General features: G+C 39.0%; 1 protein-coding gene across 1 annotated transcript in view; it reads right to left on the bottom strand.

Moving 5' to 3' along the window:
* Positions 1-9,256: 9,256 nt before the first annotated feature.
* FIB4 (Plastid-lipid associated protein PAP / fibrillin family protein) overlaps positions 9,257-18,472 on the bottom strand; it is a 36,329-nt gene continuing 27,113 nt past the window's right edge. The window contains exons 2-4 of the mRNA XM_090011244.1: positions 9,985-10,221; positions 9,775-9,901; positions 9,257-9,679 (exon numbers count right to left, since the gene is read on the bottom strand). Of these exons, the coding sequence (XP_089867370.1) occupies positions 9,465-9,679; positions 9,775-9,901; positions 9,985-10,221 (579 nt within the window). The 3' untranslated portion in view covers positions 9,257-9,464. The remainder of the gene's footprint in view (positions 9,680-9,774; positions 9,902-9,984; positions 10,222-18,472) is intronic.

The raw sequence follows: 18,472 nt of genomic DNA, 5'->3' as shown, positions 1-18,472 counted from the left end.
AAGCCTGCCCCCTTGTCCACCATGGAGTCCGCTGCTTTGGCCTTGAGACAAGGGATGCACACCTTGTGTATCAAACTTGTAAAGCGTTCAGCTTGAACATCTCAAGCCAACGGTAAAACCCCCTCCAACGATTTCGTCGGAGGGGATAAACTTAAAAAAAGAAGAAGGGAGTTGGTTCCCCGTTTAGGTTAACCGCCTCCCCGTAATTGCCAGAGGGGGTGAGGTTTATCCTCATCCCCATCACCCACACAACCCCGCTCCACCACTCACCAAGAGAGCAACAGAGAAAGGGAGAAGCAGGAAAAAAAATCGAGAGTCGAAGAGAGAGGAAGACTTACCGAACGGTCGACGACACAAGTAAGAAGTTGTTCTTCTCCTTTTTCTCCATTATTTTCCAGTCAATTTGAGAGTCGACAACCATTGTTACCGACGAGTTGTAGAGAAAAAAAAACTACAGTAGAGAGAAAGAGAGAGAGAGAGAGAGAGAGAGAGAGAGAGAGAGAGAGAGAGAGAGAGACAGCCGGTCGGTCGGTACCGGTGGCTAGCCCCTCTGTCACAGAGAGGAAGGAGGGAGATGGCCAACCCCTCTGCATTTGAATAAATGGAAGGGGCAGAGCCCCTTCCACGTGGGTTCTTTAAAAAGAACTAGCACGAATCGGCCTGGGTGCGACCCAGACCAAACCAGGATCATTTAAATAAATAAAAAAATAGGGTCGAATGAAGCAGTTTAGGTTGAGTCGGTTCAGACCGAATCGGGTCAAATCGAACCAGTTTGGACCGACTTAGTCAAACCAAACCGGTCTGTGTTTGAACCAGACTAAGTCGGGTCTGACTGGGTCTTAGGTCTTGATTCAGATCCATTATGATCCAGATCAGACAGAGTCTATATCCAGTTAATCTGGATCGATCCAAATAAGAACTAGATCTAGAGAGATCTGGGTCTAGATATGGATTGACTATTCTGGATCCAGATCAAAACTGAATTTGATTCAGATCAGTATTGGATCAGTTCTGAATCTAGATCAAAACTAGACTCTGGATCTAGTTAGACAGTTTTTTATCCAGATCAGTAATGAGTTCAGATCTAGTGAAACAACTTTGGATCCAGATCAGTAATGGATCTGGATCGAGTGCATATAATTATAAATATTAAAAATAATTATTAAAATAACCAAAATGCCCTTGTGTGTATCCAAGATCTATTTTAGTAAAATGAGAAAAACTTTGCACTCCAAACTCGAAATCTAGTGAGGTTTAGTGTGTTGGTCTCATATCGTAGAGAAGAATCTGTGTATACTGATTTTGGTCAAATTAGAGGCACAAAAATTGAGGTTTCATGAGTCAATTTTGAAAGGGTATTTTGGTAATTTTATTAAAATACAAGAGTTCATGTGCATTAATACGAATATGCTTGTGTAATGACCAGATCCTACTTTTAGAACATCTTGAGACTCGATTGCGACTAGAGCACAATATTCGTATTTAAAGTAAGAGATATTATAAGTAATTTTAGATGTGAATAAACCTTTCTACGTTGTATGTTATTGTAATATTGTGCATTAACATGATTAACATGATAACTTCTAAGTGAGAACATGATGTGTATAAAATGACCATGCATGATATTATAAGATGATTGCATACACATGTTAGTTGTGGTATGTCATGCATATTAGAAAGAGATTATTTTGTGATAGTATATTTGTGAAATTGCTAATAACATGCATTATGATGAGATTGTGTCTAGACTTGAGTCTCTTTTATTCTATTCATATTTTGTAAATGAATATATTAAGATTAGCATGCATAACTTCTTAAATCACGAAAGTGACAACTTGTGGTAAGGCTACCTGGTTTGCGGTCAGAGTGCAGCCACTATAGAGAGTGGGCCGCTAGTGATTTAACGATGTAGAGACCCTATATTGTTGTGTGCTTAGTATGAGTTCTAATGTCATCTTGAGATTAAAGAGTGAGATCCGTTGTGATCATTTTACGATATCACTTGTAAGAGAATGAGTGAATTATGAGTTTAAGAATGTGATTTAATGTGTTGAACTTAGCTTATGATTTAAGGTTATACCCATACAGTGTTTGGTACTCTAGAGGACAATGGATAGTTGATAACCATCATGGTTAGGATGTAGCATGAATTATACCGAGATTGAGATTGAGCCTAATCTCTCGGTTAGCTACCGAATGGAGTCTCCTTTTTGTTTCACTATAGTGGCAGGTAATTCGGGGATCATTGAGAGTGTATGGTTCATTATTTGGCCAACATATAGAATTAAGGTATTCTACGCGGGTTGCTACGCCCATAAACGATTATGACTGGTATAGCCGACTTATGATTAGTTTGGTGTGATAGAAGTTTTAAGAGAATAATGAGAGAATAATTAAAATACACAAACATGTTTGGTGTATTGAAAATTAAAATAAGACTAAGGCCTTAGAGCCCACTATAGTTATAAGTTTAAGTGTTTATTTGCTTATAATTATTTCTTATTGGGTTGTAGACTCACCCTCTTATATAATTACAACTGTAGGTTCCAAACACACTAGCACAGGCAAGACGTGATTGACTGCTTCTTCGATAGAGTACTTGATGGTTTTATCTTTCTTGTCATTGAACATTCTTGTATTTGTTATTTTCTTTTGTTATGAATGATGAACATTATAGAAGAAAGTGAGTTATTGAAAAGAGAATGAAAAAAAAATTTAGCCATGTTTTCTCTGTGTGAACTTTGTATGCTTTCTTTTTGTAAAGTAATACCAAATGAACTTGGACTCCCGAGGTCCCAGATCGGGGTGTTACAAAATGGTATCAAAACCAGGTTCACACAAAAAAGTTCATCATTCATAACAACTTTAATGCTATATAATATGATATAAGTCTCTGCTTGATAAAAGTACGTTAATGACTAGGTTGTTTTGTGATTAAGAAATGAGTAGTGCGCGCAATAATCACAAAGACCCTAGGGTGAAAGACACTTCTAAGCCACTTATCATAGGGAGAGAGGAGTTCGTCGCTGCAATGGCAATGACTACCTAAGCCAACAATCATATCTTTCTTGAAGGCCAACAAATACATCCAAGAAGGATGCCTTGAATTTCTGGCCTACATGAAGACTGAAGAGAGAGAAGACCTCACATTATCTAATGTGGACATAGTTCGTGAATATGCTGATATTTTTTGGAGGAATTACCAGGTCTCCCTCCTGATCAAGAAATTAAATTTCAGATTGATCTTGTTTCAGGAACAATTCCCATTTTGAAAGGCTCCTTATCGAATGAGACCTGCAGAGCTTAAGGAACTCAATGAGCAGTTAAAAGAATTATTAAATAAATGTTTTATTCGACCATCAGTATCTCCTTGGGGTAGTTTAATTTTGTTCATTAAAAAAAAGACATATCAATGTGAATGTGTATAGATTATTGGCAACTGAATGCAATGACTATCAAGAATAAATATCCATTACCGCGGATTGATGATTTGTTCGATCAACTTCAAGGAGCTGCATGTTTATCGAAGTTGGATCTGAGATCGAGTTATCATCAATTGAAGATTAAGAAGGAATATATGGCTAAGACAACATTCAGATCAAGATACAACCATTATGAATTTTTGGTCATGCCTTTTCGTCAGACTAATGCACAACAACCTTCATGGATATGATGAATATAGTTTTCAGACCATATTTGGATAAGTTTATAGTGGTATTTGTTGATAACATTCTTATTTATTTCACTATGAGAGAGCAATATGATGAGGAATACCTGAGGATAATTTTGCGGACACTCAGAGAACACCAATTGCTCCAGTGTTGGTCTTACGTTATGGATATAGAGGTTTCACTATTTACAGTGTGTTTCTCATAAGAGATTGAGTTGTGTTATGATGCAACATGGTAAGGTGATAACTTATGCATCTCACCAACTCAAAACACACAAAGTCAATTATCTGACATATGACTTGGAGCTAGCAGTAGTTGTATTTGCCCTTAAGATACAGAGACACTACCTATATGGTGAATAGTTTAAAGTTTTTACTGACCATCAAATCCTCAAATATTTATTTTTGCAAAGAGACTTAAATTTAAGGTAGATTGCTGAAATTTTTAAAAAGATTATGATTTCGAGCTGAAATATCACTTGGGAAAGAAGAATGTAGTCACTGACACTCGTAGCAAAAAGTCAAGAGCATTGGCTAGACTCTTAGATTGAGATTTATTTTTCTTGGTCATGCATAAGAAAGCAAAAGCTCGATGCTTACCAGGTCGGTTATTGTTTATGCAAACCACATTGAGGTCAAACTTGTGGGAGCAAATTAAGAAAAAACAACATTTAGATCCAGAGTTAGCCCAAGTGAGGAAGAGGATTTCGAAAAATGAGGAGTCAGATTTCAAAGTTGATGATTAAGGACTTCTCAGATTTTATCATAGGGTGTGTATATCTAAGGATGACCAGCACAAGAATCAGTTGTTGAGCGAGGCACACCACTCTAGATATGCCATCTACCATTGCAGTATCAAAATGTATCGAGATCTGAAAGATATGTTTTAGTGAAGCAGAATGAAGAGAGACAATGTTGAGTTTGTAAGCAAGTGTCTGGTGTGTTAGCAAGTAAAGATTGAGCACCAACGACCAGAGGACTATTGCAACCACTCCCCATAACTGTATTGAAATAAACATATGTCACTATGGATTTTGTCTCAGGACTTTCAAAGACAAAGAATGAGATGGATTCAGTATGAGTGATTGTAGATAGTCTAACTAAGTCAACCCACTTATTGGCCTGTAAGACAACTCACTCTTGTGATCAGTTGGCCCAATTGTTCATCACGGAGATTGTCAGACTTCATAGAGTACCCGATTCGATTGTTTTGGATAGAGACTCCAAGTTCACGTCATGATTCTGGAAAAGTTTTCAAGAGGCAATGGAGAAACAATTAAAGATGAGGATCACATTTCACCCTTAGTCAGACAGACAGTCAAAGCAAACTATTCAGTTCCTAGAAGACATTTTATGGGTGTACACTTTAGAGTATAGTGACTCGTGAAATGACATTTTACCTCTGATGGAGTTTGCCTACAATAATAGCTTTTAAGCAAGTATAGACATGACTCCATTTGAGGCACTGTACGATCGACGATGTCAAACACCCTTATGTTGGGATGAGGTCGAAGAAAGAAGATTGCTAGGGCCTGATTTGGTTCAATGGATGACAAACCAAGTGAGATTTATTCGAGAGCGTCTTCTGGTATCGCAAACTCGAGAAAAAAGTGATGCAGACCACAAATATCGTGAGTTAGAATTTGAGTAAGGTGATCATGTATTTTTGAAGATATCTCATTTTAAGGAAGTGATGCGCTTTGATCGAAGAAAAAATTGAGTCGAAGATATATTAGACCCTTTGAGATACTCGCGATAGTTGATCAGACAACATACCAATTGGTTTTGCCACCTTCTTTCTCTCGAATTCACAATATATTTCACATCTCTATATTGCAAAAATATGTGCCCGATCCCTCCCACATACTTGATACAATTGAATCAGTGTTGAAAATACAAGATGATTTAAGTATGAGTAAAAAGTCTAGAAATCTTGGATATGAAAGTACAAAAGCTGAGAAATAAAGAAATATCTTTGGTATTAGTCAGATAGGGTCATCATAACAAAAATGAGGCTACATGGGAGCGTGAATCAATCATCCGTGCATAATTTCCATAATTGTTTTCAGGTAAGATTCAAGACAAATATTTTTTAAGGGGGTAGAATTGTAAAACCCCTCTTCGACAAAATCGTCGGAGGGGATAAACTTAAAAAAAAGGAGAGATGATTCCCCATTTAGGAGAACTGCCTCCCCATAACCGCCAGAGGGGGTGAGGTTTATCCTCATCCCCCTCATCCTGCATGAGGGTTATAAAAGCCCTCACGCAGACCCCTTCCACCACTCACCAAGCGAGCGATAGAGGAAGGGAGACACAAGAAAAAAAATTGAAAGAGTCGAAGAGAGAGGACTTATCGGATGGTCGACGATGCAGGTAAGAAGTCGTTCTTCTTTTTCTCCATTCTTTTTCGGTCAATTTGAGAGCCGGTAGCCATTGCTATGACCGAGTTGCAGAGAAATAAAAAAAACTGCAACAGAGAGAGAGAGGGTGGGCCGACCCCTCTGTCACAAAGAGGAAGGAGGGAGAGGGTCGACCCCTCTGCATCTGAGTAAACGGAAGGGGCATAGCTCCTTCTGAGTGGGTTCTTTAAAAAGAACCAGCTCGGGTCGGCCTGGGTGCAACCCAGACCAAACCGGGTCGGTCTGGGTCGCACCCAGACCGAACCAGATCGTTCAAAAAAATAGGGTCGATCAAACTGGTTCAGGTTGAGTCAGTTCATACTGAATCAGTTTGGATCAAACTGGTTCAGACCGACTTATTCAGACTGAACCGGTCTGGGTTTGAACCAGACTAAGTCAGGTCTGATTGGGTCTCAGGTCTCGATTCAGATCCAGTATGATCTGGATCAGTTCGAGTCTGGATCCAATTAAACTAGACCGATCCAAATAAGAACTAAATCTAGAGAGATCTGGGTCTGGATCTAGATTGACTATTCTGGATCCAGATCAAAACTGAATCAGGTTCAGACCAGTATTGGATCCAGATCAGAATTGGATCAGTTCTGAATCTAGATCAGAACAGAATCTGGATCCAGTTTGACAGTTCTTGATCCAGATCAGTAATGGGTCTAGATCCAATCAGACATCTATGGATCCAGATCAATAATAGATCTAGATTCAGTGCATATATTTGCGAATATTGAAAATAATTATCAAAATAACCAAAATGCTCTTGTGTGTATCCAAGATATTTTAGTAAAATGAGCATAACTTTGCACTCCAAACTTGAAATCGAGTGAGGCTTATTGCGTTGGACTCATATTGTAGAGGAGAATCTACACGTCTATTAGTTTTGGTCAAATTAGAGGCACAAAAAGTGAGGTCTTACAAGTCAATTTTGGAGTAGTATTTTGGTAATTTTATTAAAATATAAGTGGTTATGTGCATTAATACGAATATACTTGTGTAATATCCAGATCATACTGTTAGAGCATCTTGAGACTTTATTACGACTAAAGCACAATATTCGTATTCGAGGTAAGCGATATTATAAGTAATTTTAGACGTGAATAAACCTTTTTATGTTGCATGTTATTGTAATATTGTGAATTAGTATGATAACTTTTGAGTGAGAACATGTTGTGCATAAAATGACCATGCATGATATTATAAGATGATTGCATACACATGTTAGTTGTGGTATGTCATGTATATTAGAAAGAGATTATTTTGTGATATCATATATATGAAATTGCTAATAACATGTATTGTGATAAGATTGTGTTTAGACTTGAGTCTTTTTTATTCTATTCATATTATATGAATGAATATATTGAAATTAACATGCATAACCCCTTAAATCTCGAAAGTGGTGATCTGTGGTAAGGACTACATAGTTTGCGGATAGAGTATAACCACCATAGAGAGTGGACTGCTGGTGATTTAATGATGTGGAGACCCTACATTATTGTATGCTTAGTATGAGATAAATGTGAGTCCTAATGTCATCCTTAGATTAAAGAGTGAGACCCATTATGATCATTTCACGATATCACTTGTAAGAGAACGAGTGAATTATGAGTTTGAGAATGTGGTTCAATGTATTGAAGTTAGCTTATAACTTAGGGTTATACTCACATAATGTTTGGGACTCTAGAGGACCATTGATGGTTGATAACCATCATTATTCTGATGTAGCATAAACCATACTGAGATTGAGATTGAGTCTGGCCTCCTGACTAGCTATCGATAGGGTCTCATTTTTGTTTCATTGTAGTGCCTGGTGGTCCGAGGATCACTGGAAGTGTATGGTTTATTTTTTGGTCAGCATGTAGAATTTGAGTATTTTACATAAGTTGCTATACCCATAGATTAGTTTGTTGTGATAGAGGTTTTAAGCGAATAATAGAAAAACAATTAAAATACATAAACGCGTGTGGTGTGTCAAAAACTAGAATCAGACTAAGGGCTTAAAGCCCACTACACTTGTAAGTTTAAGTGTTTATTTGCTTATAATTATTTCTTAGTGGTTGTAAACTCACCTCCCTTATAAGGTTCTAGGCACACTAGCACAGGCAGGACGCAATTAACTTCTTCTTCGGTAAAGTACTTGGTGGTTTTATCTTTCTTGTACTTGTTATTTTTTTTATTATAAATGATGAACATTGTGAAAGAAAGTGAGTTATTTAAAAGAGAATAAAATTTTTTTTTAACCATATTTTCATTGTGTGAATTTTGTATGCTTTCTCTCTGGGAAGTAATACCAACCGAACTCGAACTCCCGAGGTCCTAGATCGGGGTGTTACACCAATCCACTTAACTAAGTGTGTGAAGCTCTTGTTGGCTAGATAAATCTAATGTTTATTCTTTTGCACCTCTATCCAAATGCATATTGGGGATTACCACCTCCTCAAGAGCAAATTCTAGGAATTAAGAGCTTTCAATTGTGTCTCTATGGATCAAGGCATTCCTAACTTCAACGTCGAAATACAAGCCAAAGTGTTTTCATCAAACCTATCATGAAAGCTGGGATACTCTATAAATTCAACTGTTATCATGAATTCACATTTAGCATAATGGCAACATCCTATCTTGATTTCAAAACAAAAGCTCAAACATCTTAAACTTGTACAAGACTAATCAAGTAAAAGCCTGAAAGAACAGAGGACTGGTACATAATAGAAATTGGTCATTTAAGAAAATAATTTGATATTTGCAGCAAAGAAAGAAAATTTTCCTGTACTCAATTGGAGATAATCAATAATGACAATGAAAAATGATTTAACCAGCCTTATGGATAACCAGCTTCATAAACAAAATTAGGTAGATATTCCCTTGGTGACCCTGCATGCAGTCTTTACTGCCTCGTCATTCCTTCAGTTTCCATATGAATTGTCCAATATAAAGAAAAAATAATCTTTGCCCAGCCACCACGTCAAACTTGAAGAAAGATTACATGATACTTATACATTTTCAACATAAAAAAAGTAACCTTTTAAACAAAGGGATATCCTTTACAGGAAAAAAAAAACACGTTCATACATAAGCCTGTGCTCCTAGAATCCAATTATATAAATATAAAAAAATTATGGAAGTTTAAAATCGCTAGCGCTAACGAATTCTTCTGACAACAAAATTAAGGTGATCATTTTCTTTTCGTTCACATATTACATCAGTATTAATGACTGTTATACAATACAACAGTTTTGTGATACATGCAAGAATAATGTTAAAAATTTTACCAGGTGTACAAGAAAAAGCTTGAAGAAATAACAGAATTTAACTTAGTAATAACAAAATTGCAGCAGAAAAACTGGAAACTTTTACAAACAGAAAGAACCAAAATTGTTCCATGTCTACGAGATAACAAATACACGTAGCTCTCCACTGTCTCCTCGTGTGATGCGGACATCAGAATCTACATAAGTAACTTCAAATTCTCCAGTTCTAGTATTTGAAGGTGGCCTTAAGGCATCTGGGATTCGAGGAAGATCTAGAGGTGGCAGTTGTGAGAAACTTCCAGTTGGCCTGACAGTGGTTTTCTCGAAGGTAATTTTGATCTTTGCAGTCCCTACCAAATCAAAAACGATGTTTATGTAATATTAGAACAAAAGTTAGCCCGTGACAAACTGAACAAAAAAGGTGTACTAGAAAAACAACGCAAACCTATCAGTTCAAACTTATGGGCTAATGTAGCTGTGACTTCAAAAGGTGGAATTGGCCATGGGGTTCCTATCTGCAGCTCCACAATGTTATCAAAATCTTGGTTTACAATATCTATCCTTTGGAATACCTAGAAGAAGAAAAGCAGGTCGTTCATATATGAAGGTTAAATCCTAGTAAATTATTGAGAATGCAATGAAAAAGAAAACTAACCTGTCCAAGAGTTAGCGGGAGCAGCCTACCAACCGGAGGTCCAGGACGACTCCCACCTAGTGTACGGGATGAGAATGCACTGCTGTAAATCAGTTTCCATCTTCCCTGTAATACATCAAGATTAGATGACAGATCTACAGGTCCTCCTAAGCTTTCGAGCTCCTTTGCAGCAGAATCAGCGTTTCTCAAATCATCCTCATTGGCAGCAAGGCCTCTATTCAGTCCAGAAACAGCATTCTGCATTTTCAACCAAAATATTAGAAGAACTAGAGGAAATTTCAATAGTAAAATATAGCAGTTATAAAGAGTGTGGTACTCCTATTATTGAAATAAGGGGTTTCAATCTTCATATGCTTGAGAACATCAGCTATCTATCCAACAGTTTTATCTCCTAAACATCATCAACTTCAAGAAAAATATAGCTATAGGTATTTTTGCTTAATCTAAATCTGTAGATGTGTTTATGTAGTGATTCAGGAAGAACATTTCTGAAACCTACAGATTTGATATCCGAAGCAGAAGCTATGCAAGATTATCTAGGAATGTCTACGAATATCTAGGAATGTCTACGAATATCTAGGAATAAATGGAAAATCATAAAGAAATGCAGGAAATTGAAGTGAAAACAGGAAATTAACTAAAAATCCAATAAAATGGAAATTCAATGATAATCTCAAACTTAACTCTGCCCCTAACTGCTAGGTCTTTCATCTTTTTATAGATAAAAGATTCTAATCCTAACAAATTACCACTTCTTAATTCGATAAACACTGCATAATCTTGTTAAACCTTCTAAAACCTATCCCATCATAATATTGATCTAACAAGATGATCTAAAATCCAAATACAATAAACCCAAATGAGAAAGTAGAAAATGAGATCCAACTAGACAATGTGGACCCGGATATGTTCTGCCTCGCTCCTGCATCATTCTCCCGGGTTGGAGAAGACTTGCACTAAAGTATGGTCTTGCTTTCGATTCCAATTTCACACTATCATCCGCAGAAAGAAATAGTTCGGTGCAACTTCTTGCAAACATGGGTCCACTACTAGCACTGATAGGATCTAATCCAGAAATTATCTATGCAATATGAAAATGTTGATCTGTTCCACTGGCGGTTGGCGCAGTAAGATGAGAAACAGATCTTCAAGTATGATATAGGCCAAACTCGAAAGGTCTAAATATGTTGTTGAATCCAAAGAGATTTAATTTGATCCAAACACTCCCCAGCTGGATTTAGATTTGAACCTAGGTCAAATGGGAAAGAGTTGTCACATATGTATGTTGGTTTTGTAGGGTTTTGGGACATATGTGGGTTCATAATGGGGTTAGGAGGTTTAAATAATGGTTCTGGGAAAGGTTTTGGGTCAAAGAAATTGGGATTTGTGAGGTTTTGGGTCTGATTAGGTGGATATGAGTTCAAAACAAGGTTAAATAGGGTGTATGAGGACTGAAACTGGCTCTGGTTACATAAACCAGTTCCATTAAAAGAGAAAAGAGGAGGGGCATGTGGTAGAACTGATTAAAAAATGAACCGGTTTGTCTCACTCTATCTCCACCCCACAATGGTGATGGGGAAGTGAGTTAGGGTTGGGAGGTTACCCACCTTCCCCCACCACCTGAGTTATTATGTGGTAGGGAGGAGTCACTGCTGGTGGGGGTGGCTCTAGTCGGCCTGCCTTTTACAGCAGGTGGTCGTCGGACACGGTCTGGCAGGTGGCGAGTCCTCCATCGGTCTGATCTTGGGGCAAAGAAGAGGAACATGATGGGGAAGGTGGAGGTGACTCAAGAAGGCTAGCGGGCAACAGCCAGGGATGCCGCCAATTAGGGGTGACCGACGGTAGTCCTCTGGCATGGTTCTAGCCCGTGGAAGGTGGGCCAGAGGCCGACTGGCCAGGTTGTGCCAAAGTGAAAATGGGTTGGCATTGGGGAAGGTTGACTGACAATGACCAGACAGACACATTTTGGCCATTGGTAGGGGGGTCTTCAGCAGGCAAACTGAAATTGGAAGTGTAACAACCACAAATTTTACACTAAAACTTAAGAATTATGTGGATTTGGGCCTGGGATCCGTTATTGGATCCAAAAGAAAAATGCGCATATTAGAGTATTTTAGTGATATTATATAAATAAATATTTAAGAAATTAGATATTTCAAATCCACGGTTCGGACCCAAGTGGATCCAACCCCTGGGTCCACTGCTGTTCAAGCGACCCGGACCCAAATCAAATTGGGTCCAGCATTTCGGGTCAGGGGTCGGACCCGGACCCGACCCACCCCTGTAAAGTTTTAATACAGGGGGGGGGGATAAAAAGGGGAGGGCAACCCGATATGGGTTGCCCGATACACGTAACAAGAGGGGCGGGAAAACCCCTCCCCCGACGTATTGAGAGTTAGGGTTCAGTGGAACCCTAACGCGTAAGGATGAGGAGGTGGGGGAGCACACTGCAGCCGCCGGAAAGGTAAGATTTCCTCCCTTTTCGGGAGGCCACCCACCTACAATAGGGGACCCCGAACCTCTCTTTTTCTCTCTCTTTCTCTCGTTGTCCCATTCTCTCTCTCACTCTCTTCTACCTCTCTAAACTTCGAATCACCCTCCGATCTCGGGCTGCAGCTCGAGGCCTTGCAGTGAAGAGCCAACCTCGCCGGTGGTGGTGCTGTCCAGGCCGACCGACCCCTCTCGTGGATGCCGCAACAACCTCGCCGGATAATGGTAGGTTACTGTTTTTTTTTCTGTAGGAAACTCGCGTGTTGGGGGTGTGAGTGAGTGGGAAGGGGGAATCGAAAATCCCCAAATCACGAGGGGTGTTGTGACAGTTGGGGATTTCAGTAAATCCCACGCCGGAAAACCCCCAAACCCTAACCCTAAAGTCTCAAATCCACATCGATTTGGGTGGGGTTCGACTCTTGGTTGTATACTGTAATACATTCTATGAATTTTAGTTATATCAGTTACCATTATAATGCACAAGTTGTTAAAATGTGAAATGGTTCCTAAATAATAGAAATTCTTTTATAATAGAAATTTACTTATAGCAGGTTAGCCGATCCCTTGAGTCTGGTTCATTTAAGATTACATAACAATGGTTATCAAATTCCTGTGATGCGTAACTGAATCTGTGTAAATGAGTAAGGTCTAACCTGTTATCAGATTTCCTTTCCGGTCATTTTCTCTATTAATATGTTGTTATTAATTGCTATTAAGTCTGAATACCTATGTTTTAACTACCTGTAACCAGACTTTATTCATTTTTATCAGAATTGAATTCCTCTGATTACATGTGTACAGTGATGACATTTGTGTATCATTAAAGTAGGTATACTTTAGGAATTTCCTGGTAATCATACATATAGTCAGGGTTTGAACGCTTAGGGTGTTCGATAGAAAATGGATTTGGGTTTTTCCTGAATAAATGGTATTAGGAACTGTGATAAAATCACTGTGGGATGATTCATGTTTCATTCTTGTATATGCATGATTCATGATTATATTGATCAACAGGGTGACTGAATAAATGTTCAACATTTATGAGCTAAGGTAGAAGTCACAATTATTATTTGAGGTTGTGCAAGGTTGCAGCGGCGCCATACAGCTTATGGTTCTGTGATATTTACCAGTATATTTGTGACTCAAACAGATTGTGGTTATGCGATTATGCTGCATGGCTTTCAAGATAAAAATAAAAAATAAAACAAAAAAACCTGATTGCCGGTTCTCAGGGTTGAAACAGCTGATCGGAATTGGTGATATGTTTAAATAGTAAATTGTGAGTTTGCATGATTGACATATTAAAATAGTAAATCAGGAATGTGTGTTTTGTTAAAATAACAAATCTCTAAGAGTATGACAGTCTAGAGATGTTATGCTATTTTGATGGTTGTAATACTAGAGCAATACGTTAATTTGGGGATTTCTATTAAGTCTGAAGTTTTCTATTAGTTTGTTAGATGTGATCAAATCTGAGTACTTGAAACCATGTATAAGCGTGTATAATTGTATGCATGATGTTGGGTGAAATTCTATATGTTGCAGTCTCGTAAGTTTCTTTCTCATAGTAAAGTATGTTGGATGTGATTTGTTTAAGTGGAATTCATTGTTTTCTCAGAATAAATTAGATTCAATCATGTGCTTTTTAGTGATGTTCGAGATACATTATCAGGTATGTCTTGTTCGATCGATGTTACAATATGCTGTTAATATTGTCATTTGATATGCTATAACAAATAAAAGATAGTTTCAATTAGTAGGGTATTACATTGGAAAACCTTGCCTAATGGACAAAATGGGTTGAATACCCGATACGGGTATTGGAACTATTAGCTTGGAGGCTATGACAATGAAACTGATGAAAAAACTTATTATAAATGATTGAATGCCTAACTGGTTTAAAGACACCGGGCATTGTGCTTGACTGGTTTAAAGGCACCGGAGCACCTTGGGTGGGTTATGAAATCAATATGGCAAATAAATGGGGACTGTCCTATTTCACCTTAGTAAAATGACTAAGGTTAGGAATTCTACTGTTGTGGTAGTGGGGGGGAAGTTGGGGAAAATGCCCCGTACTTCGGGGAATAAATTAAATAAAAAGATTAACCCACTCAGTTCTTGGGCTTACTTTGGAGAGAGTAGGTGGTACAAAACTCTGGGGACACGTGTTTTGGTTTCGAGCATAAAGCGACTCGTTGGTCCCAGTCTTCAGAGTTGGGGGACCCGGACTACCAATATATCCTAGGTGGTAGCTCTTTTGTTCTTCTGCAGAAGTTAGGGATGCATCCTGTCTTGGTTTTGGCCTTTGGGAGTTTCTCTCGGTCACTGGCCGCTCCCTTGGGATTTTCAGTCACAGTTAGAATGTTCGGGTTAATAAAACAACCTTGAATAATATACCCCCGAACGTTCTCTTCTGTGATGGTTGCCTTGGCCCGTGTGTACCCGCGGGATAAGAAAAGATAAACATCAACAAGAACAGTTAGGTATCACTGTGTTGGAGTCATTAAAGAGACAATTACATACTTTTTCATCATGCTTTATATTCGGTGCTTATGATGAAACGACATCCTAAACTGTGTATATATTAGTTAATTGAATTCATATTATGGATGTTATTCATGTTAGTGTAAGTTCTGTTTTAATTGCTTAATACCTTGCTTAATTGTTGTAGTTGCATAAAATGCTTTTTGTGCTTAAGTATAACTGTTACATAATTTACCTTTCTATTCAGATATATATCTATTATTGCTATTGCATCGAATTCTTTATATGTTTATGTTTAGACTGAAATTCAAACACGACACCCACATCACACCTGACACATGATCTACTTGCAAGAATAATTACAGTTTTCCTACTTAGACGTGGTAGTCTAATTCCTATAACTTTTATCATTTTCAGGCACAGAGTAACTCTACGAGCAATGCGGGATGAGGCGCTGACCAAGACTTGATCTATTTGTTCCCTGGCGATCCTACTTTCTTTCAGTTTGGAAATTTTAGTTTGAGATTCATAATGTGAAAAACTCTGATGTTGGATTTTATTATTATTGAAATAAAAATAAATGGTGTGGTTTGCTTTTACCTTCTTGTATCGTTCTGAAATGCTTAACCCTGAAATCGTTTGTGGTTTCCGCTTCAAAAAAAAAAACCCTCAAATTTAGGGTTAAAATTTCGGGGCGTTACAGTTATGGTATCAAAGCCTGGGAACAATAAATCAAAGTTCACGGTCATGCCACATCCTGAGATCGCTCTGTGAGTATATTTTATTTATTTTACTTTAGTAGTCATGATAATTACATTGTTTCTCCTATATAAGTATAAATATATACCTGTAATGATTTTTGAAACACTATAATGCAAAGATAGTAAAACTGTGTGTATTGAAATGGTTATTAGATGTACCGTCGATCCCAAGCTAGTTCGAGCACGGCAAACGAATGGCAGGACCAAAGGGGTTTCGTGATAGAAACTCTCGGTAATCTGGCTCAAACCATGGACACTCAAATGCGCCACCAGGCGGAGTTAGCCGCAGCCATAAGTGAAAGGCATAATACGAACACAATCACCTATGAGAAGTTGTTGAAGTTGAACCCGCCTACCTTCTCAGGCAAGGCTGATCCTGAACTAGCCGAGAGTTGGATTGCAGAGACAGAACGAGCTTTTCGGGTTCTGTCTGTTCCCGATGATAAGCAAACGGACTTCGGCACCTACCGCTTGACGGAAGATGCACAGAAATGGTGGGACACCACCCGAACCATCCACTTTGCCGGAGTGGATACTATTCCATGGGAAGATTTCAAACAGACATTTTTAGAGACATATTTCCCCCAGTACGCTCGTGATCAGAAGCATCAGGAGTTCTTGGAGCTTACTCAAGGAAATATGAATTTGGTGGAATACACTACCAAATTTCGGACCTTGGAGCGTTATTGCCCAAATTTGTTCGCGAATGATAAAGCCAGAGCAACTAGGTATGTGCGCGGACTCAAGGACGGATTACGACCACGAGTGATGATAAATCTGCCGTCCACTCTCGCACAAGCCATTGAAGTGGCTACTATGCTGAATGAAGAATGGGAGCGATCAAGGAAGAGTCAAAAGGACACACCGAGGAAGCGGGGAGCCGGTCCGCCGCAACATCACGGGAGCAAGAAGTACCAACCACCTTACAAGAAGCAGAACTACAATGGTGGAAATCGTCCTCCGCAACAACAGGGACAAAATCGGGTGTGCCAGAAGTGCAACCGGTTCCACTACGGACAACCTTGCCCTAGAGACACCGGAGCATGTCTCTACTGTGGAAAGATGGATCATTATGCCCGTTAGTGCCACAAGAAGATGGCTTATATGCAGAAACGTAATGCCGGAGGAGGGCAGCAACATCAACCATCTCAGCCGCAGCAAACACCACAGCAAAATGCACAGAAGAGGATGCCTGGACGAGTATATGCCACCACTGTGGAAGAGTTGGAGAAATGAAATCTGGTACAAGGTACTGTATTTGTCAATGGCTGTGCTGCACTTGTTCTATTTGACTGTGGTGCTACACATTCGTTCATATCCGTAGAGTTTGCAAAATTACTTGGTGCACATACTGAATCTCTGAAACATGAATTATATGTGTATAATCCGATAGGATATAATTCGATATGTGTAAACTACATCCCTGAGGTCGTAATTGTACTAGAAGGGCAGAACTTACCTGCTGACCTAATCTTGCTCGATATAACTGAATATGATGTCATATTAGGGATGGATTGGTTATATGAACATTATGCCAATGTTCTCTGCCGCCAAGGAAAAGTGGTTTGTCCCGACCAGGATTGCCAAAGGTTGAGTTTCAGCTCTCTAGACCTACAGTGAAGGGTCGAATTGTATCTATATTAAAGGCTCAGAAGTATATGCGACAGGGGTGCCGGCATTCCTAGTAAATATATTCTCCTGCGAGTCGAAGGTCACACCATTAGAAGAACTTGAAGTGGTTCGTGAATTCCCAGAAGTGTTTCCGGATGAGTTGCCTGGACTACCTCCACAGCGTGAGGTGGATTTTCATATCGAGTTGGTGCCTGGGACGGCACCGATCTCGAAAGCGCCTTATCGTATGGCTCCAGTAGAGTTGGAGGAGCTGAAGAAACAACTCCAAGAGTTGATGGAACAAGGTTTCATTAGACCAAGCGTGTCACCATGGGGAGCACCAGTTCTTTTTGTAAAGAAGAATGATGGTTCTATGAGACTGTGTATAGACTATCGGATGTTGAATCAAGCAACAGTCAAAAATAAGTATCCCCTACCTCGCATTGAAGACTTGTTCGACCAATTGCAAAAGGCTAAGGTGTTTTCAAAAATCGATCTTAGATCTGGATATCACCAACTTCGGATCAAGGACAAGGATATTCCCAAGACAGCCTTTAGAACAAGGTACGGTCACTACGAGTTCGTAGTTATGCCATTCGGACTGACAAATGCTCCCTCCGCATTCATGGATTTGATGAATAGAGTATTCAGAGCGTACTTGGATACTTTTGTGATTGTTTTTATTGATGATATACTTATATACTCTGAAAGTATAGAACAACATCGTGAACATTTGAGGATCGTATTGGGGACTCTCAAGGAACACCAGATGTTCGCTAAATTCTCCAAGTGCGAATTCTGGCTCGAGAAGGTCATGTTCTTGGGTCATGTCATATCGCGAGATGGAGTCGCTGTGGACCCGACTAAAGTTGAAGCTGTATTAAATTGGGGTCAACCGAAGAATATCAGCGATATCAGGAATTTTCTAGGATTAGCAGGCTATTATAGAAGATTCATTTAGGACTTTTCACGGATTGCTATGCCCATGACCAAGCTCCTGAGGAAAGGAATCAAGTTCGAATGGACGGATAAGTGCGAGGAGAGTTTCTAAATCTTAAAGAAGAAGCTTACCACCGCACCAGTGTTAGCTTTACCTTCAGGTCATGGTGGTTTTGTGGTCTACTCAGACGCATCAGGTACTG

The sequence above is a fragment of the Nuphar pumila genome, chromosome 6, assembly GCF_984573655.1.
Source record: "Nuphar pumila chromosome 6, dmNupPumi1.hap1.1, whole genome shotgun sequence".
Lineage (NCBI taxonomy): Eukaryota > Viridiplantae > Streptophyta > Magnoliopsida > Nymphaeales > Nymphaeaceae > Nuphar > Nuphar pumila.
Note: the sequence above shows the minus strand (reverse complement) of the source record. Positions and strands in the feature narration are given on the sequence as shown.